The sequence below is a fragment of the Chiloscyllium plagiosum genome, unplaced genomic scaffold (assembly GCF_037043375.1).
Source record: "Chiloscyllium plagiosum isolate Xiang-an unplaced genomic scaffold, Cpla_swu_hap1 HiC_scaffold_20, whole genome shotgun sequence".
Lineage (NCBI taxonomy): Eukaryota > Metazoa > Chordata > Chondrichthyes > Orectolobiformes > Hemiscylliidae > Chiloscyllium > Chiloscyllium plagiosum.
Window position 1 is genome coordinate 18,874,871 of NW_028270158.1, and position 23,152 is coordinate 18,898,022.

The window sequence follows — 23,152 nt, forward strand, 5'->3', positions numbered from 1 at the left end:
GGCACGGTGGCACAGTGGTTAGCACTGCTGCCTCACAGCGCCAGAGACCCGGGTTCAATTCCCGCCTCAGGCGACTGACTGTGTGGAGTTTGCACGTTCTCCCAGTGTCTGCGTGGGTTTCCTCCGGGTGCTCCGGTTTCCTCCCACAGTCCAAAGATGTGCAGGTCAGGTGAATTGGCCATGCTAAATTGCCCGTAGTGTTAGGTAAGGGGTAAATGTAGGGGTATGGGTGGGTTGCACTTCGGCGGGGCGGTGTGGACTTGTTGGGCCGAAGGGCCTGTTTCCACACTGTATGTAATCTAATCTAATCTAATCTAGTCTATACATTCCAGCAACTTGCTAAATCTTCAACAGCACCTCTCAAATATTTTACCTCAACCAACTAGTTGGACAAGGGAAGCAAGTGCATAGGAATATTGCCTACAAGTTAAATAGCATTTAATGTGGAAATGTATCGCTATTTCTCACTGATGCTGGGTTGAAATCCCCTCACTTCCTTCCGAACAGCACTACAGATGTACTGGCATCACAGGGACTGCAGCAGGTAGGTTGGGCAGCAAATGCTGGTTTTGCAAGTGACACAAACATCTGCAAATCATTAAAACAAAAATGATCAAGCAGCATCAGGAGAAAAGATAACTTCATGCTTCACGTTAGTGACCTTTAGCCAGAACTGCTGCCTGACCTGATCAGTATTTCCTACACCTATTGCTTTTCTTTCATGTTTGTAGTTTCTTCATTACTTTGATTTTGTTTAAAAGGTGTTTCAATGCTTTGGGCAGTTTTTACCTGAAGTCAAATTAAATGTTAGGACACTGAAAAATAATGAAAATCTACTGACCTAAAACATCTGGGAACAATATAATGGAGCCACTGGGAGTGAAAATCATAGCAGGCTATGAGACATAAGAGTCAGAATCTTGGCTTCCTGATGGCAGGTTGAGTTTAAGGTAGTAATGTAGTAGCATTTTGAGACTCATGGTGTTCAGTGGCTACATCATCTTTCCCTTTGTTTGCAGGCTATGATTACTCATTCAATCACAACTTCACATCTTCAAAGTTAAAAACCACACAACACCAGGTTATAGTTCAACAGGTTTATTTGGAACACCAGCTTTCGGAGTGCTGCTCCTTCATACAACCACCCGATGAAGGAGCAGCACTCTTAAAGCTAGTGCCTCCAAATAAACCTGTTGGACTATAACCTGGTGTTGTGCGATTTTTAACTTTGTACACCCCAGTCGAACATCGCCATTTCCAAATCAACACATCTTCAATATTAAGTTAGCGGTAAACCAGATGGGTGGTAGAAGATTTTGATACAAGGAAGGATGCAAACCTTCCAAATTTGCTACTCCTGCCACCACCCTCACCCCGCAGCTGACTGGATTCCTCCCATGTGGCTTGTTCTGTGGCTCTTTCAGAATTCAACCAGAGCTCCACCTGTTAATGGGTCTGGCCACTTCCAGGCTGCCCAGTCTAGTCACATGATCTATCATGTGCTGTGTGGCCATCCCCAACCTTTAAAATTACCATGAAATTCTGAATATGCCAGCTCCAAACACCCAACCAGAAATGGTGTGCATTTCCTCCTGTCGCTGTTGGAACCTATGCCTCAATGATTAAATTCCTCCCTACATAGGTGTGGCAACACCTCCTCTGAGTATTTCGAACATATTCAGTTTTTATTCAGAGAACCCGTGTCCTGCATCTTCTAAAGCATGAAACTGTAGAAACTGCAATAAAAGTAAGTTAAACACAAACAAAACTCAGCTGTAGTCTGGTGACAATACTTACTTGCTGCCATTCTTCTTACAGAAATTGCTCTTGACAGTTAAATGTCTACTGTTCAGTTCCAGTGAAGTAAATCCTCCATTATCTAAGGTGAGAGTTTCTTCCACATTTGTACTACTTTTACCTAAAGCACAAAATAGCTAAAGTAAATAAAGAAAGTGCTTTCTGTTGCTAAATAACACAAAAAACTTGATTTATGGCCCATATATAATTAATGGAGAGAAAACCTAGTCCTACTTCTACTACAATGTAAGTTTAAACTTATGGCTTTGTCCAAATAAAACATACTATTGGAAATAAAACCGGGTTCAAGCAAAAATTAAGAGTTGCAGAACAAGCTTCAGTGCTTTTAGTTTAAAGGATACAATGACAATGGAAAGGGGCATTGATTTGAAGATTTGTAAAATAACTACTTATTATGGGAATTGTCGATAATGAATCAAATAAAATGTTGTCGTATGACAAGGCCATTATATAGATTGTGCAATATACTTTCTGCAGTTAAAAGGAGCTGTTTATATATTGCATTCAAAGCCACAAAGTCCAATTATTCTAAGTAACCACAAACTGAGGCCAATCAAAGTTTATTTGCTATTTGCTTAATAATGGCATACTTGGAAACTTCTAGTACCCACTGAGGGGAAAAAAACTCAATATAACTGCTTTTCTTCTTTTTATTTTGATTTCACAACTGCAGCAGATTTTCTGAGCTTTGTATATCATAGAATACCAGAATTGTTAAGGTGCAGAAGGAGGCCATTTGTCCCATGGTGCCTCCAGCTATTCTATTATCCAGTTCCAACCTCTTACCTTTTTCCCATTTCCCTGCACACCATCTTTATCCAAATAATCATTTAACACACTAATGTATTTAATGTACATGGAATAAAAATTGGAAATCTAACAAATAAATTATTTACAACAGAAATCATAAATGAAGCAAAATTTAAAAACCTGTTTGAGGATACAAGGAGACAAGTTCTGGGATGTAGATGAAGGTGAAGTCAAATGGGAGACTTTTGAAGGAGGAAAGCGATACTATAAAACTTGTTAAGGGGCAAGGGCGTAGAAGGTCAGAAATACTGGACTGGAGGGAGGAGGACATACAATAAGCACAAAATGTGGAAGCTGGGATGAGTTGGTAAAAATTAGACAAATATGAGAAAGATTATGGGGAGATTTGAAAGCAAGGACATAGCCTTTGAGTACAATGTTCTTAGAGTCTGGAAGCCATGAAATGACTGTTTAGATAAAGGACTTAGCAAGAACAAGATATGACAAGTAGAAACCTGGTTGAATTGCAGTTTATATAAAGTACAGCTTGGAATGTAGGTGAGGAAGCTGGGAAGGTATTAAGCCTGGAGTGGGTTTTTGGGTTTCAGCTTGAATCTGCAAAGGATAGAAATAGATCTCACTGTTATAGAAGAAGCTGACAATTTTGAGGATGAATTGGGATACTGAATTTCAAACTCACTGAGTTCAGCCTCAGTAAATACTTTTTGCCAGAGGTGAACATAATGTCTTTGGTACTGCTCCACTGCAATTTCACAGGAGTGACAAAGAGCATCACAGACAGTGACAGAGAAGTAAAATAGGTTGTTGATGTCATAATCATAGAGTCACAGAATGTTACAGCACAGGAAGAGACCATTCAGCTTATCACATTTGTACTGACTGTCTTCAAGAACAAGTCACCTAGTCCCAGTCTCCCACCATTTCCCTTCGGGCCTGCATTATTTTTCTATTCAGATAATACAATCTCCTTTGAGAACTATGATTGAATCTTTCTCAGTCAGACTCCCAGGCAGTCCATCCAGATTTTGACCACCGCATGAAACAAAGTATTCTCTTCAAGGCACTTTCTTTTTTTGTTACTCACCCTAAGTCAGCATCCTTGGTTTCCTTTCTGCCAAAGGAAAGTTTCTCCTGAGTTTCTCACTCTAGACCCCTTGTGATTTTGAAAACCTCTTTCAAGTTCCTCAATCTTCTATTCATAGAATTTTACAGTACAGAAGGTGGCAATTCGACCCATCATGTCTGTACTGGCTTCAAAAAAAGCTACCCAACTAGTCCCATTTTCCAGTCCTATTTCCATAGCCCTCGAAACTCATCACTTCTCAATATATATCCAGCGCTCTTTTGTAACCCTATGTGGAATCTGCCTCCATCACTCTCCCAGGCAGTGCATTCCAAATCCTAATAACTTTCTGAGTAAAGAAGTTTCTCCTCATCTCACTCCTAGGTCTCTTGCTGACAATCTTGAAATCGTGACCCTAGTTACTGACATAGCAAGTTGTATAAACATAATATTCTTCTTTACTCTGTTAAAATTGTTCAGAATTTTGAACACCTCAATAAGGTAATCTCTTAATCTTCTCTGCTTCAAAGCGAATGAGCCCAATTGCTCTAATCTTTCTTTGTATCTAAAGTTCCACATTCCTGGTATCACTTGAATAAACAGAAACAGAAATCTCAGAGCAATCTCAGCTGTTCAAATCTATTCATGTAACGGGGATGTCCCATTACTGGAATCATTCTCATAAATAATTCCTGCATTCTCTTTAAAGTTTTTCAATCATCCTTGAAGGATGGTGATCACAATTGGACACAACATTCCAGTTGAGGCTAGACTAGTATTTAATAAAGATTCACCATAACTTCATTGCTTTTGTAGTCCATGCCACAATTTATAAAACCCTGAATTCTGCCTTATTAATCCCTTTCTCAGCCTGTTTTGACATCAATGATTTTTGCCTGTACCTAAGAATCCTCCGCCTGCATCCCATTTACACTTATATCTTGTCTTTTGTATTGCCTCCCCCTGTTCTTGCTACTAAAATGTATTGATTCATGCTTCTTTACATTAAGTCTCATTCCACATGTCCACTCATTCCATAGGCCTCTCTATGTCTTCCTGAAGTTTATTTCTTTCCTCTTTGTGGTTTACGATACTTGCAAGTTTTGTGTATTCCCTGGAAAAGGGGGAAGTGCCAGAGGACTAGAAAGTTGTAAAAGTGATTCCTCCACCTCTGTAAGGAAACAAGGGCATCTTCAGTAACCACAGAAGGAGTTATTATACTTTCAGATAATGCCCCTAAGGGACAGTCAGTGTGAGGAATATCAAGGAGCTAAGGATAGAGTGCAAGAGCTTGTTAGGATTCACTCTGCACACTGGAAAGTAGATGTATTAATTCCATTAGCTCAGGAGTGGAACTGTGGAAGGGCAATGCACCAGTGAGGACAGAGTGATCAACTGGGAGAAAGTGAAGACTGCAGATGCTGGAGATCAGAGCTGAAAATGTGTTGCTGGAAAAGCACAGCAGGTCAGGCAGCATCCAAGGAACAGGAGAACCTTCTTTCCTGAAGGCGGCTTATGCCCGAAACGTCGATTCTCCTGTTCCTTGGATGCTGCCTGACCCGCTGCACTTTTCCAGCAACACATTTTCAGCAGAGTGATCAACTGCCAACATTCCTGAGAACTCACACTTCCGTTCGTATCAATCACATTTATGACTTTTGTGTAGAATAATCTTGATGCATTGAATGTGATGGAAACGAAACTCAATGGATTTAAACAGGCATTGCAGAGTTGGGTTACAATGTTACTTATGAGGACTTTAAAAGGGGAGATTAGAAATAGATGTTAATATACCAAGATGAGGATGATTAATGACCACCACACTATGACATTGTAAACAGACACTGAGATTGTCAAGTTTTGCATTACCTTAAAATTCAGTTGAATAACAGAGTTGTGAGACACTTCTGAATTTGTAAATTTTGAAGCAATGTTGATTATGACAAGTTTCCATTCTACAAGCCGGTGAATATCTTACCAGTATTGTTCTTGTACTTCTTGCTCTGTCCATGTAGGATCAGTCCAAATACCATGAGCAGAATGAGAATAAGGCTGCAGAGAGCCATCACTACCAGAAACCACCACTCTTCATAAAATGGAGGTTTTCCCAGTTGAGCTGTAAGAAAATGCACAGCAAAAGTTTAGACATAATCAATTGCTATCTCATATGAAAGACCTCTACCATTTCATTTCCTTCACTCTCAATTTCTTTACAGCAAATAGTTGGAGGGACTGCATGCAACTTGTACATATCAAACAACTGCAAACTCCCAACATGGCTTAGATACTGCAGGCACTGAAGTTGTATGCTGCACCAACTTGAACAAAGGAACAGGAGTAGGCTACTTAGACTAACTCTGTTCTGCCAGTTAATGAAACTTCACATTTGTCCATATTGAAATCTAATTGCCATGGATTTACTTTATCTAATATTTGTAATTTTATATTTCTATCTATGTTGCTTATAACTCTGTACCAAATCATCTAAGTTATTAATAATGAATATATAAATATGGTAACGTCTTGACACATTTACAGTTCCCTTTGAGACACTACTAATCATATCCTGCCCCTTATTCCTAATCTCGGTCTACTAAAACTTATGACATTTTCTAACCAGGTCAGTAGTTCATCTTCAAGTTCATAAGCTTTAACTTCAGTTAACAGTTTGATATGAAACACTTTACTGAGTGTCTTCTGGATACTCATATAAATAACATCCCTATTTGCTATATTAGTCACATCTTCAAAGAATTTGATTGGGTTCATAAGATATGACCTACACTTTACAAATGCATACTTGCTCTTTCTTGTCAGTTGAAAATTGAAAAAGCATTTAGTTGCTCATTCCTTAATTACATACTTCCAAGTTCCTGACATCAGATGTGAGGTCAATTGGTCTATTAATTCCCAGGTTTCCCTCTCTAATTTTCATAAATAGTGGAAGAATATGTGAAAGGAAGATTCTTGAGTCAAGAGACAGTTAAGGCACCTGCAGTGCTCTCATCCAACATGACCTAACTGGTCATCATCCAACATGACCTAACTGGTCATCATCCAATATGACCTAACTGGTCATCATCCAACATGACCTAACTGGTCATCATCCAGCATGACCTAACTGGTCATCATCCAACATGACCTAACTGGTCCGGGGGAATTGCTGCCTTTTAGTGTCATTATTTCATTAATTCATTTTTGTTATTTTTATTACTATAGTTTCAGCAACCCCTGATCCTGCTTCAACATTAGCTACCTTGGCAATGTACAACGTGACATCCTTTTCATCTAGTGCTATATTTAAATTATTCAATATGATCTCTAACTGTAATTTTCATTTAATGTATCATGATCAGCTTTTACAGGACTGTGTTGCTCCACCACCATCATTTTTGGCTTTAATTTTAATATTCCTTGCAAATTTATCATATTCAAGTCATGAAGATTTTATGGTTTATTTTGTCACCTTTGTTGCAGTTCCCTCAATCGGCAGTATCTTTGTTTCTACATATTTGTATACTTTTCCTTTTAATTTTTGATTGCCCTTATTCTCAAAAATCAAATGACACCAGGTTATAATCATGGTTGAGGCCATCCTCGTGTACAGAACATAGCTATCAACCTCGGCTCAGTGATTTTCTGTTGTTGTATATTTTGAAGTCTGCCTTGGAGGTTGCTCATTCAAAGATTGGAGGCTGAATGTCCTGGATTGCTGAAGAGTTCCCCACTGGGAGGGAACCTTCTGTGTGTTTATCATTGTATGGTGTCCATTCATCCGTAGTGTCTGCATGGTCTCACCAATGTACCATGCCTCAGGTCATCTTTCCCTGCATTGTATAAGATAGTCGACATTGACCAAGTCACATGAGTACCTGCCCTGGTCACACACATCTCTATCAAAATCAGACACCTCAGCACCACACTCTACTGCAAGCCTATGGATAACTTCACGATGCTACATGTCTTGAGCTTCCACCCTAAACATATTAAACAGCCATCCCCAAAGGACAAGGTCTACGCATACACAGGATCTGCTCAGATGGAGGGGAATGTGATGGACAGCTGAGGATGTTGAAGGATGCACTCATAAGAACAGGATCCGGGGATCCAAGATGGCGGCGACCCAGTAAGACTGAGTCTATAGTGCTCCTCCCAAGACTCGGGCACAGTGGGTCACCTACCCCCTACCAAGCTCACCAAATCATTTATAATAGTTTAGTAACTCAATTAGTTGTGTAATATTACATTTAAACAACTTAATCCTAAGTTAAAATGACTAAAGGGAGGGGAGCCCACAGCTCTCAGCAAGCAGGAACCCCTCCCCCACACTCTCCAGCTGCAGCAGAGGCGTCCACAGCCGCCCCGGGGGACTTACCAACAGTAGCAAGCCTTGCAGAAATGCTTTCCAAGCTTGACTCGAAGATCGATGCTTTTATTGTCGAATCCAGAAACCGTTGGGAGTCGCTCTCGGCCGCGCTGCAGAAGCACGACCGTGAGATTGAAGAAATTCAACGCCGAGTCGGAGGGGCGGAGCTAAAGGCCGCGACCTCCGAGACAACCGCTAATCGGCCGTGGATCAGATCCGGACTCTCGAGCAGCGAGTCCGGACCTTGGAAAATCATATTGACGACCTCGATAATCGTGGTCGCCGAAAAAATATTCGTTTGCTGGGCCTTCCCGAACGGGAAGAGGAAGGCCAGCTTACAGCATTCCTGGAGCAGTGGCTGCCACAACTTTTAAATCTGCAAGCTGGATCAGGCCAGGTAAGGGTGGAATGGGCCTACCGGGTAGCAATACGCGGGCCCGGCTCGAACCAGCGCCCGCGCCCGGTCCTGTTCCGGCTGCAGAGCTACAGGGAGAGGCAAATACTCCTAGAAGCCTCTAGAAATCTCGGAAAAGACCCCCAAGCTATAATCTACAAAGGATCCAAGATCATGCTATTTCAGGACTTTTCCCCGGCTCTGGTTCGAAAGAGGAAGGCATTCGACGAAGTGAAGAAGCGTTTAAGGGACTTAAATGTTTAGTACTCCTTACGCTACCCAGCGATGCTACGCTTTAACCATGTGCATCAGCCATGATTGAATGGCGGAGTGGACTCGATGGGCCGAATGGCCTTACTTCCACTCCTATGTCTTATGGTCTTATGGTCTTAAGGATCCGTATATAACTTTGGATCACCAGAAAAGGCTAAGGAATTCTTGGACTCTCTTAGATAAACTGTAGGACATAATGGATGTTGGTCTGCCTTCCCCCCCCCCGCCCCGCTTTGGTTTATATCCCCTCCCTTTTTTTTTTCTCTTACCTTACTGCTTAATATTATCATGGGGGGTGGGGAGAGGGATTTGATTTTCTCTCCCCACCCCTTGGAGTTGTTTTCTGTTATTATTTTATGTATATATGAGGGATGTATGTATATGTGTGTGTATGTGTATGTATATATATGTATATATATATAAGCTGGGGGATTTGGTTAATGTTGGTGGGGGGAGGTGGTTACCTTATTCGATTTTACCTCTGTCTTTAGGAGCGGGGTTGTTTTCCCTTTGTTATTTTGTATTATCATATTTAATTATTATTTGTTGAAGTGGTAATTTTATAGTTATATGTTTATATATGGTATTAACATTACCAAATATACCCAGGTGTTGGTATGGGTGGGGGTGGGGTGCTCACTGTTAACTCTAGCTTTGTATTATATTTGAATTCTCCTCATTTTATTGAGGAGTGCCTGGGTCAAGGGTGGGGCATTGGTTGGGAGAGGATATGAGGGACTTTTGGAGAGGAAGTGACGCCCCCTGGGAACAAGGGGGAAAGTCTCCACTTAGATACGTTTTATATTTTTTTTATTTAGAAATAGTTTTTTACTGTATTGTTGTGGGTGTATTAAAGAGGCTTTATTTTTGTAAATTTTACATGTTCCATGCTCGGGATGTTCTGGATAGGGTTCCCCCTCCCGAGGGGTCTCGGATTGGCCCAGAGGATTATGGTTGATCAGTCGGTTAAGTGGTGCACCTGGAATGTCAAGGGGAGTAATTCGCCACTCAAAAGGAAGAAAATATGATCAAATCTTAAGAAGGAAAGAGTTGATATAGCTCTCCTACAGGAGACACACCTGTCAGATAAAGAACACTTGAAATTACGACAGGGTGGATTTGATCAGGCCTTTTTTTTCTTCTTTTAGCTCAAAAAGCAGGGGAGTTGTTATTCTTGTTCGGAAGAATTTCCCTTTCAAAATCCTAAAGCAGATAAAAGACGAATCTGGACGATATATCTTGATTAAAGCCCTCATAAATGGAGAGGAATATGGGATTTTAAATTTGTACTGCCCCCCGGCACACCCCTTTAAATTTATAACGGAAGCCTTTTCAAAATTGATGGCTTTTGATGCCTGTCATACAATTATAGGGGGAGACTTTAATTGTATTATGGATCCGGAAATAGACAGGATTCCCAAGAGTACTGCAGGAGTATCTCCCAGATCTAGACAATTGATGGATCTGAACAAAGAATTAGGATTAGTAGATGTATGGAAATGTCTTCATCCACAGGGTAGAGATTTTTCTTTCTACTCTAATCCACATAAATGTCATACCAGAATTGATATGTTTTTTGCCCCCTCGATTTTTTTAAATTCCATATCATCCTGTAAAATAGGTAATATAGCAATTTCTGACCACGCTGCTGTATATATGGAAACTAAGGCGAGGAACAGTGGGACATCCCCTCGGCATTGGCGTATGGACCCCTTCTTAATGAAAGATAGTAAATTTGTAAAGTACTTCTCTCAAGAATTTAAAACTTTTTTAGAAATTAATTCAGGTACAGCTAGCAACCCGTCAATGATGTGGGAGACCATCAAAGCTTACACGCGAGGCTTGATCATCTCCTACTCCGCGACCCAGAAGAAATTAAAGGGAGAACAACAGCGTCTGCTTGAAACCCGCTTAAAAGCGGCTGAAACAGCATATACTGGTAGACCTTCTATTATTAAATTGCAAAGGATTACAGCTCTTAGGACAGCTCTAAACACTACACTTACTCAAACGGCTAAGAGGGAAATATTATTTGCAAAGCAAAGGTTATATGAATATGGCGACAAACCGGGTAGATACTTAGCATTTCTTGCAAAGAAAAAAAGGCCCCTCAGACTATTATGTCTATCAAGGAAAGTACAGGTATTTTAACTCATGATCATAAAAAGATTAATGCGACCTTTAGAGAATTCTATTCTGAGTTATATAATTCACAGGATTGTGAAGATAGGACGAAGAGGATGCAGTCATTTTTTAAAAATTTGACCTTTCCAGACCTAACTCCGGAACAAGTATCGGTCCTAAATGCTCCTCTTACACCCCAAGAAATAGTTGATGCAATTAGGCACCTTCAAAATGGTAAGGCACCGGGCCCAGATGCCTTTCAAGCTGAATTCTATAAAGAATTTACAGAAATACTGGCTGGTCCACTTATGGACATGTATAACTATGCATATAGTCAGGGCTGTCTCCCGCCTTCGCTGAAAGAGGCAAATATCTCTCTTATCCTTAAAAAAGGAAAGGACCCAGAAGATTGTACATCATACAGACCAATATCCTTGCTAAATGTAGATTTTAAAATCCTCTCTAAAACGTTAGCACTGAGACTAGAAAGGATACTGCCACATATTATAAAGGAGGATCAGACGGGGTTTATTAAGGGCCGTAGATCATCCAATAATGTTCGAAGGGCTCTGAATATGATTCAAGCTTGTCATCAGGGAAAGATACCAGGAGTAGTGGTTTCATTAGACGCGGAAAAGGCATTTGATAGGGTCGAATGGTCATATTTGTTTTACACATTGGAGAGGTTTGGTGTTGGACAGGTGTTTACCAAATGGATCTCAACATTGTATAGTGATCCCAAAGCAGTTGTGGTTACCAATGGATTAGGCTTGGATAGCTTCAGTGTGGGTAGGGGCTGCCGTCAGGGATGTCCCCTCTCGCCATTGTTATTCACACTAATAATTGAACCACTAGCAGAAGCTATATGAGCTGATCCTAATATAGTGGCCCCAAGGATTGGTACAGGTAAACATAAAATTACCCTTTATGCAGATGATGTTCTTCTATTCCTCAGTAATCCTTTGATGTCCATACCTCACTTAATCCAAGTTATTAATACATTTAGTGCATTCTCAGGCTATAAAATTAATTTTTCAAAATCGGAGGCTATGCCAATGGGTGGCCTTGCTGTGATATCCCGCTTAGCGGATGGTTCCCCTTTTCCCTTTCGCTGGTCCCTGGAGGGTTTCTTATATTTAGGCATTTTTATTACTCCAGTATTTGGTCAGTTGTATAAGGCTAATTTTGTGTATTTATTGGAAAGGATAAGGCAGGACCTCCAGCGATGGGGAGACCTGCCAATTTCCTGGTTGGGTAGAATAGCATTAATCAAAATGAATATCCTGCCCCGTCTCCTATATCCTATGAGAATGCTTCCGGTGATGCTGCCGAGGACGGCTTTATGTAAATTATACGGCTGGCTGAGTTCCTTTATCTGGAATTATAGGCGGCCCCTCATTAAGCTGAAGAAGCTACAGCTTCCACAGGCAAGGGGTGGATTGGACTTCCCAGATTTTAGGAAATATCAATTAAGTTCCCTATTAAGTTACATAGCTGATTGGGTCTTGTCTGATCCACAATCAATCTGGTTGGACATCGAGGCTTCTCAAGTAAAATACCCACTTATTAACCTTTTATTCTCAGACAAGAGGAAAATCATTACAGATCACTGTAAAAACCCTATAATACTAAATACAATCAAGGCTTGGAATATAATGCGGCAAAATGAGGGTAATTCACATAAAACATCCCCCTATGCACCGATAGTGGGAGCATGGGGATTCCAACCGGGGTTAACAGATGCCAGTTTTAAACTCTGGAGATCCAGGGGTATCTCATGTCTCGGGGATTTATTTAAAGATGGGGTCCTGATGTCTTTCGGACAGCTGCGTCAGAAATTCGGATTACCCAATGGAGACCTCTTTCGATACTTCCAAATTCGAGATTATATACAGAAGAAGACTACGTTATTAGATAGTCTTTATAAATCCGATAGAGAATGTAGTGTCCTACGATCAGTGGGGGTATCTTCCGTCAGTAATATTTATCATTTACTACATGATGAAGTATCGGGAAATATGGATAATCTGCTTAAAACATGGGATCAGGATCTGGGACTAGAAATCTCCACAGAAACGTGGAATTATATCTGGGAAAATGCTAGAAGAATTACTATTTGTAACAGAACCCAGGCTATCCAGCTGAAGATACTTCATAGGGCCCATATAGCACCGGTTCGATTGGCAAAATTTAAGGAAGGAGCATCTCCAATGTGTCCTAAATGCAAAATAGAGGTGGGCACTCTTGTACATTGCTTATGGACCTGTCATAAGATCCGTAGATATTGGTAACTAAAGTAGCAAGTACCCTGACAGAAATTTTAGGAACGGAAATAAAAGTGGACCCCGTATCTCTCCTCTTGGGCTTTTCGAACTTTCCCTCCCTGGACACGTACGGGAAGAGACTATTTTCTATTCTTTCTTTCTGTGCAAGGAAAAATATTTTGGTGAACTGGGCGGCGGAGGGCCCCTCTGGACTTTCAAATTGGCACAGACTAATTATGGAATGTATTCCCCTTGACTTCCTTACAAATATGGTGCACCGAAAGACCGAATTATTTTATAAAATATGGCAGCCCTTTTTGAATTACATAAATACAGATATTTCGGCTATCCTAACAAGGGCTTTTATTTAATTGAGATTACAAACCTGGCTGGTCCGCGGCCCCTCGGGGGAGGAATCCCGCACGAATACGGGTTTTATTATATCTGATGCTAACACATCCCGAGCATGTAAGAGACTTAAATATACACCCTGGTTAGTCGTAAGTTAGATTAGTAGATAGTTGAGTTTTGTTTGTTTGTTTTTTTTTCTTTTCGTTTTTTTTTGTTGTTTTGCTTTTTTTTGTCAAATTTTGGCTATTGTATTTTTGAGCTAATTGTATATCAATGTTTATATCTGAGAGTTTTGTTTATTTTTGTAAACTTGTAAAAATGTTAAATTTCTAATAAAAATATCTATTAAAAAAAAAGAACAGGATCCGATACTCAGCTCATGGATCGCCAATTCTATAGTACCACAGTGAAAAACCGTAATGACCTCTTCAGAAAACAGACAGGGGATACAACTGGATACCGGACCCTTCATCATCCAGTACTTCCCTGGAGCGGAGAAATTGCGCCATGTTTTTCGCAGCCTTCAACACATCATCAATGACGGTGAATGTCTTGCCACAACCTTTCTTATGCCTCCACTTCTCAGCTTCAAACAACAGGTGAACTTTAAACACACTATTGTTCACAACAAACTATCTAGCCTTTAGGACAACATCAATCACAACATCTCACAACCTTGCCATGGCAACTACTGCAGGACATGTCAGATCATCAACATGGATGCTACCATCACACGTGGAAGCACCACTCACCATGTACACGGCAGATACTCATGTGACTCAGCCAGTGTCATCTATCTTATACAATGCAGGCAAGGATGCCCCGAGGTATGGTACATTGGTGAGACCATGCAGACATGACAGCAATGGATGAATGGACACCGCACAATAATCAACACACAGAGGGGTTCCCTCCGAGTGGGGGAACACTTTAGCAGTCGAGGATATTCAGCCTTCGATCTTCGAGTGAGCGTCCTCAAAGGTGGACTTTGGGAGATGCAACAATGCAAAATCGTTGAACTGAGGCCGATAGCTAAGTTCCATACCCACGGGGATAGTCTCAACCGTGATCTTGTGTTCATGTCACACTACAAGTAATCCCACTACACTATATACTTCCAAACAAGACTCTCTCATACACACTCACACAGACCCTCTCCCACACGCACATTCACACATCCATACATTTGCACAACTCTATCAAATGCATGCACACGCACTCACATACACACTCACTGGGGAGAATTATTTCTTTCAAGATTCTTTTCTGTCAAAAAAACACACAAAATGCGGGGGTGGGTGGGTGGGGGTGGGGGGGAATTATTTCATTCAAGACGCTATTCTGTCAAAAATTAAAACCACACCTCAGCTTAAAACGTTGACAGATTTTAAAGGTGACTCACACCTAAACTGCATTGTCTAACCCGAGTTTTCACCTCTTGTACATTGATAAAACCTTTAATTATCTAGGGACAAAGACTTGAAAGGAATCTAGATTTTGCATTTTTTTTCAGCAATTTATCTCCTAACTGATTAAAAGATTCAGTAAAGGCAGCTAGTTTTAAAATTGTTAACTTTTTGCTTATAAATACTATGGCTACCACGCTGAAGGAAGAAGCTGAGCTCTGAAAGCTTGCAATTTCAAATAAACCTGTTGGATTATAACCTGTGTCGTTGGATTTTTGACTTTGCCCACCCCAGTCCAACACTAGCATCTCCACATTTTCTTATCGTTTATGGCTGTCTTTTGATTGGGAAGTAGAATGCTTGATCCTTAGGAAAATAAAATGATTCTGGATCACATTAATCTTTTTTGGTACACCTTCCATTGGCTTTCTGTTGATTTACCTATTTACAAATTCATCCTGTTTACTGAGGACAGACTTTGCCTTATTCTATTAGAGTCATCTTTACGCAAATCTAAAATCTGAGTAACTGTTTTGTATTTCTGTTTTCAAAAACAAAGTTGAACTTGTCTTTTTTTTAGCCAACCTGTTCAGATATGTTATTACACACCTCTGGAGGAGATGGGACTTGAACCTGGAACTCCTGACTCAGAATTAGGGACACTACTGCACCACTGTGTTTCAAAGGCGTCTAAAGATGAATTTGTCTTTTATGATTGCCACTAGACAAATCTTCATGCATTGTCAGACTGTTAACCAAATCAGGCTCATTGCTTGTTATGAAATTTAGTATGGCCTGCCCCCTTGTGGTTTTACCAATTCCAATCTTGGTAAAGATCAGCAACTATTGTCAGTAAAAAAGTTCCAAAATTCCAGTTATTTACAAAAATAATGATGCCACAAAGTTGGACAAGGACACTGTTGGTGAGTTTGGAAACCTCTGTATCCTTTTTTATTGTATAAAGATTTCAGTCTCCTGAGAGATTGTTTACAGTCAGTTTCAGTGTCAGTCCCCCTTCGACACCAAATGTTTCCATTTCCTTTCTCATTCTCTCTTTTCAGTTAGGCTAAGTCTCAAAAAGCACAAGCTCTGAAACCATGCAGTCCAATATATTGCTCCAAAAACTATCCTGAACAAATTTAAGCAGTTCAAACCCCACAGATTGCATCTCTTCCTAACTCGACTCGATACTTTCTCCCCTTGTCCAATCCCATCCTATTTACATCCACTATTCTTCTAACGCTTTACATCATTTTCAGAATTTCCAGTTCATTGGCTCCAGTCATCTCTTCACCATGAATGTGCAAACCCTTACACATCCGTCCCTCATCGGGGTGGTCTCAGGGCTCTCTCTGCTAAAAAAAAAGGCCTGAATCGTCCCCATCCACCATCACCCTTTTCGCCTGGTTCAGCTCGTCCTCACTCTAAAGAACTTCTCCTTTAACTCCTCTCGCTTTCTTCTGATCAAAAGGACAGCTATGTGCCCCAGAGTGCCTATCTCTTTGTGGCGTATGTAGAACATTCCTTATTCCAGTCCTATTGGTGCCCCACCCACAACTCTTTCTCAGGTACATCAATGACATCATTGGTGCTGTTTCCCTCTCTCATCCAAAATTGGAAATATTTATTAACTTTGCTTCCAATCTCCATGCCACTATCACCTCCACCTGGCACATCTCTAACTCATTCCTTCCCTTCCCTGAAATCACTGTTTCCATTTGTGGGGATAAGTTGGCCACTGATCTTAATTAAAAGCCCATTGATTCCCACAGTTGCTTGACTATTCATCTTCACACCCTGCTTCCTTTAAGGACTCCAGTCTAATCTCTCTGTTTCTCCATCTCTGCCACACCTGTTCAGATGATGTCTATTTTGACAAGGGGGCCTTTGAAATGTCTACCTTCTTCCTCAACTGAAGATTCCCCATCACCGATTGACAGGGCCCTCAGCCGTATTTAACCCATCTCCCGTATTTTTTCCCTCACGTCTTCTCTTCCCTCCCATAATAGCAATAGGGTCCCATTGATCCTCACTTACCACACCATCAGCATCCACATCCAAAGTATCATTAAACTCCATTTCTGTCACCTTCAGCAAGATGCCACCAATAGACACATAATACCCTCTCCTTTGTCAACCTTCTGCAGGGACCATTCTCTCTGGACACTCTGGTCCACTCCCCTCCACACCCAACATATCCCCATAGCCCAATGGCACCTTCCCTCGCAACCGCAGGAGGTGTATCACCTGTCCATTTACTTCCTCTGTCCTCAAGATCCAAGATCCCAAACACATCTTCCAGGTGAAGTAGCGCTTTACTTGGACTTCACTTAATCTAGTCTACTATATTCGCTGCTGACAGTGCTGACACTTTGCAGAACACCTATATTTGTCCACAAAAATAACCCTGAACTTCCAGCTACCTGTCACTTCAACACACCATCTGTGTTCCCTGGCCAACATCTCTGTCTCAGGCTTGGTGCAGTGTTCGTGCAAAGCTCAGCGCAATCTGAAAGAATAGCATCTCATTTTCTGCTTGGGAACTCTGCAGCCTTCAGGAATCAATATCGAGCTTAATAATTTTAGAGTCCAAGCACCTGCTCCCACGTCCTTACTGGCACGGTGGCTCAGTGGTAAGCATTGCTACCTCTCAGCGCCAGGGACCTGGGTTCGATTCCAGCCTTTTTTTTTATTTCAAAAATATACTTTATTCATAACATACTTTGATGATCTGTACAACAGGACATGCCATACATATGTAAACATTCCATTTGTTTGCATACCGAAAACAGAGTAATCATTCCTATTTACAGGTCTGTACGATTACATTTTTAGCTGAGGCGTCAGCAGAGCCCAAATGACTGCGCGGGCCCCCTGTTCTTCTTTAGGCAGGCAGATGTTACACGGTGGTCTTTTCCCATCGTGCCTTGGCGGCAGCTGCACCAAGCTTCAGCGCGTCCCTCAACACGTAGTCCTGGATCTTGGAATGTGCCAGTCTGCAACACTCAGTCGGGGTCAACTCCTCCAGCTGAAAGATCAACAGGTTTCGGACCGCGCAGAGAGCGTCCTTCACCAAGTTGATGATCCTCCAGGCACAGTTGATGATCGTCTCGGTGTGCGTCCCGGGGAACAGGCTGTAGAGCACGGAGTCCCGCGTCACGGCGCTGCTCGGGACGAATCTCGACAAACACCACTGCATTCCTCTCCATCTTCTGCGTAGGCACATTCCAGAAGGAGGTGTGTGACAGATTCGTCCCCTCTGCAGCCGCTTCAAGGGCAGCATGCGGTGCGGCTGAGAGTCCGGGCGTGCATAAAGGATCTCACAGGCAGAGCCCATCTCACCACTCGCCAAGCCATGTCTTGGTGCTTGTTGGAAAGTTCTGGCGATGAGGCATTCTGCCAAATGGCTTTGACAGTCTACTCAGGGAACCGCTCGATAGGATCCGCCCTCTCCTTTTCCTGAAGGGTCTCAAGGACACTACGTGCTGACCACTTCCTGATGGACTTGTGGTCAAAGGTGTTTTTCTTCATAAACTTCTCCACGAAGGACAGGTGATACGGAACGGTCCAACTACTCGGAGCGTTCCGCGGCAGCGAGGCCAGGCCCATCCTTCGCAACACCGGGGGTAGAACCTCAGTACGTAGTGACACTTGGTGTTTGCGTACTGGGGATCCACGCACAGCTTGATGCAGACACACACAAAGGTGGCCATTAGGGTGAGGGTGGCATTGGGTGTGTTTTATCCCTCATTGCCCAGATCTTTATACATCGAGTCCCTTCGGACCCGGTCCATCTTTGATCTCCATATAAATTGGAAGATGGTCCGGGTGACTGCAGCGGCACAGGGTTTGGGAATAGGCCAGACCTGTGCCACATATAACAACACTGACAGTGCCTCACACCTGATGACCAGGTTTTTTTCGCGTGATGGAGAGCGACCGTAGCTTCCATCTGCCCAGTTTCTGTCTCACTTTGCTGATATGCTCCTCCCAAGACTTGGCGCACACCCCAGACCCCCGTACCAAATACCCAGCACCTTCAGGTGGTCGGTCCTGACGGTGAAGGGGATCACAGTTTGGTCAGCCCAGTTCCCGAAGAGCGTGGCCTCGCTCTTGCCTCGGTTTACCTTGGCCCCAGAGGCCCGTTCAAACTGGTCACATACACATGAGTCTGCGCACGGACAGCGGATCCGAGTAGAAAACAGCGATGTCATCCATGTTCAGGGAGGTCTTAACTTGTAGGCCCTCACTGCCAGGAATAGTCACCCCTCTCAGGCTCACATCCTTCCTGATAGACTCAGCAAATGGCTCTATGCAGCACACAAACAAGGCAGGAGAGAGAGAGCAGCCCTGCCTGACTCCAGATCTGACTGGGAAGCTATCTGAAGTGGGAATGGGGCAGGCTGGTAATCCAGAGCCTGAAGCTAATGTTCTGGCGACATGTGTCTCAATCCCACCCTAACACATGGTGACATTGAAATGCTGCACCAGGGTCAGAGCAGGGAACAGGGCAGCAGGCTGCAGTTAGATCACTGAGTGACCCAGACATCGCCCAACTTCAGTGGAAGGGAAAGGAGAAATGAAAGGGAACTGGGTGTAAGATGGCTGTGAGACAGACTGCTTGAGGTCACAGGTCACGCAGAACATGAGGACTAGATTACATTTCCAACCAATGAGAGAGACAGACAGACAGGGACCGACAGAGAGAGAAAAGGAAAGACTCAGATAGAGAGACTGTTACAGACAAACAGATACAAACGTGGTGACAATCCTGGCTTGTCCTCACTGCTTTCTGCATTTCAGATCCAAAAAAGATCCAGTAAGAGAGAAATAAACCATCCTCTTCACAGAAACACATCGTGAAAAGCTCCCTCTGCACTGTCCCCATCAAACAATCCCAGGGCAAGGTTAGCATTGGGTTAGATACAGAGTAAAGCTACCTCTACACTGTCCCCCATGAAACACTCCCCGGGCAGGGACAGTTAGGGAGTCAGATAAAATGTAAAGCTCCTTCTACACTGTCCCCCATCAAACACTCCCAGGACAGAGGTGTTGCACGGAGTGAGATATAGAGTAAGGCTCTTTCTATACTGTCCCCAAAAACAGTCCCAGAACAGCACAGGTTTAGATAGAATGTAAAGCTCTCTTTACACTGTCCCACATCAAACACTCCCAGGACAGGGACAGCACGGGGTTAAAATCAACGAGGTAAAAACAGTGACTGCAGATGCTGCCTGAACTGCTGTGCTCTTCCAGCACCACGTTAGATACAGAGTAAAGATCCCTCTACACTGTCCCCCATCAAACACTCCCAGGACAGGGACAGCACGGGGTTAGATACAGAGTAAAGCTTCTTCTACACTGTCCCCCATCAAACACTCCCAGGACAGGGACAGTACATTGTTACATACAGAATAAAGCTCCCTGTACACTGCCCGAGTATAAAAGGTTGTCACTGTGTCCTGTTGTGGCCCTGTTGTGTAATCTTGTGGGGAGTGAATTTGTTTTTACTGCTTACAGTCCTTGCAGCGTTCAGTTATGACCTGTTGATCATTGAACTTGAGGTCGGGCTGAAAGGTGTTCGTGAAGTTGACGAACTGTTTGACGTCCTCATGGAAGCACAAGGCGCCACTGATACAGTCATTTATGTAGTGGAAGAAAAGGTGGGATGTGGTGCTGGTGTAGCTATGGAAGGTGGACTGTTCCACATACCCAGCAAAGAGGCAGGCATAGCTGGGGCCCATGGCTACCCCTTTGGTCTGGAGAAAGTGGGAGCATTCAAAGGAAAAATTGTTACGGGTGAGGACCAGTTTAGCCAATCAAATGAATGTGTCAGTGGAAGGACACTGGTTGGGTCAACAGGAGAGGAAGCAATGGAGGGATTGGATGCCTTCATCATGGTGGATGGATGCGTACAGGGACTGGATGTCCATTGTGAAGATGAGGCTTTGGGCGCTGGGAGAAAAAAATCACGGAGGAGGTAGAGGGTGTGGGCGGTGTCCTGAATGTATGTGGGGAGATCCTGGACCAGGGCACAGGACGGTGTCAAGGTATGCAGAGATAAGTTCAGTGGGGCAGGAGGAGGCTGAGACAGTGGGTCGACCGGGTGCAGTTAGGTTTGTGAATTTGGGTAGAAGGCAGAACCTTCGTCAGGTATGTGGAACAATCCATCTTCTGCTGCTGCACTGGCACCACTCCCCACCTGTTCCTCCGCTACATAGATGACTGTAACTGCACCACCTTGTGCTCCCACAAGGAGGTTGAACAGTTCATCAACTTCACAAACACCTTCTATCTTGGCATCAAATTCACCTGGATAATCTTGGACACCTCCCTCCCCTTCCTGGACCTCTCCATCTCCATTTCTGGTGACTGTCTCAACAGGACATATACTTCAAACCCACTGAATCCCACAGATACCTGGACTACACCTCCTTCCACCCTGTCTCCTGTAAAAACGCTATCCCTCAATCCCAATTCTTCTGCCCCCGATGCATCTGCTCCCAGTTGGACCAATTCTACCATAGAACATTTCAGATGGCCTCCTTCTTCAGGGACCGCAATTTCCCTTTTCACATGGTCAATAATGCCTTCTAGCACATCTCCTCCACTTCCCGCACCTCCGCCCTTGAACCCCATCCGTTCAATTGCAACAAGGACAGAACACCCTTGGTCCTCGCCTTCCACTCCACCAACCTCCATACAAAATGTCATCCTCTGCTAATTCCGCCACTTACAAGCAGACTCCACCACCATGGATATATTTCCTTCCCCTATCTGCGTTCCACAGAGACCATTCCCTCCGTAACTCCCTTGTCAGTCCACATCCCCCACCAACCCACCCACCATTTACGACATCTTCCATTGCCACCGCAAGAAGTGCAAAACCTGTGCTCAGACCTCCTCCCTGACCTCCATCCAAGGCCCCAAAGGATCGTTCCACATCCAACAGAGACTTCCACACTTGTTATCTACTGTGTCCGTTGCTCCTCTAATTTGGGAGACAGGTCACCAACTAGCGGAACGTTTCAGAGAATATCTCTGGGACACACGCGCTAAACAACCTCACCACCCTATGGATGAACACTTCAACTCCCCCTCTCACTCCGCCAAGGACATGCAAGTCTTTGGCCTCCTCCACTACCAAACTCTTGCCACCCGACGCCTAGAGGAAGTACGCCTCATCTTCCACCTTCGACCCTCCAACCACACGGAATCAATGTTGATTTCACCAGTTCCCCCATTTCCCATGCCCCAACGTTATCCCAGATCCAACCCTCTAACTCGGCACTGCTCTCTTGAACTGTCCTACCTGTCCATCTTCCTTGCCACCTATCTGGTCCACCCGCCTCTCCAACCTATCACTATCATCCTCCACCTTCATCTACATATCGCATTCACAGCCACCTTGCCCCCAGTCCCACTCCCCTCCCATTTATCTCTCAGCCCCCTTGGACCACACCTTCATTCCTAATGAAGAGCTCATGCTCAAAACACCGACTCGCCTGCTCTTTAGCACAGCTGGTCAGGCAGCATCTTTCTCAGTACCACGCCTTTTGACTCTGCGAGCACAACCAATCCATTGTCAGCCACTAATGATTTTTATTAGCAGTTATTCATTCTCCTCGGCTGACAATTATCCATTCCTTTGTCTGCCCAACTGGATTACAGTTTTTCTCTCTCTCTCTGGGCTCCACCTCCACCTATCATTTCCTACTCAACCCCTACCCCATCTTCAATGTATATACTCACCTTTTCCTAACCACAGTCAGTTCTGAAGAGGAGTCACTGGACCTGAAACATTTCTCTCTGCAGATACTGCCAGACCTGTTGAGTTTTTCTATGAATTTCTGTTTGTATTTCTGATTTCCAACATTCACAGTTCTTTTTTCCAAGAAATTCATAAACTGACTTGCACTACTCTGCTTATCCCAATTTATAAGAAAATTAAAATCTCGCATTAGAAGCACTCTGCCTTTGTTATAGGCTTGTCTAATCTCTGCATTTGTATATTATGCTACTTCATAGGGGTCATATACATAACTCCAGAGAACTAATAAACAGAAAGGATTTTAAGACTAGCGACTCCACCTCCATCACCTGCATATCTGTCATTAGATACTCTTATCATTCAAGTGATTACACCTTTAAATACTAAGCGTTCTTCCTCCATATTTACTAGATTCTATTATCTTTCTGTAAATATCATGGTTTGGTATATTCAGTTACCAATCCTGACTGTATTGAAGCTAAGTCTCTGTAATGGCTGTCACATCATCATACCCTTTAGGTTGAATTTGTGCCCATGTTTTTTCAGTTCCT

The 23,152-nt window shown here is 43.0% G+C and overlaps 1 protein-coding gene across 3 annotated transcripts in view; it reads right to left on the minus strand.

Moving 5' to 3' along the window:
* sdk1a (sidekick cell adhesion molecule 1a) overlaps positions 1–23,152 on the minus strand; it is a 932,616-nt gene that overhangs the window by 21,002 nt on the left and 888,462 nt on the right. For all 3 annotated transcript variants that reach the window (XM_043711904.2, XM_043711902.2, XM_043711903.2), the window contains 2 exons: positions 5,631–5,768; positions 1,798–1,918 (listed from right to left, as the gene is read on the minus strand). In XM_043711904.2, coding sequence (XP_043567839.2) covers positions 1,798–1,918; positions 5,631–5,768 — 259 coding nt within the window. The remainder of the gene's footprint in view (positions 1–1,797; positions 1,919–5,630; positions 5,769–23,152) is intronic.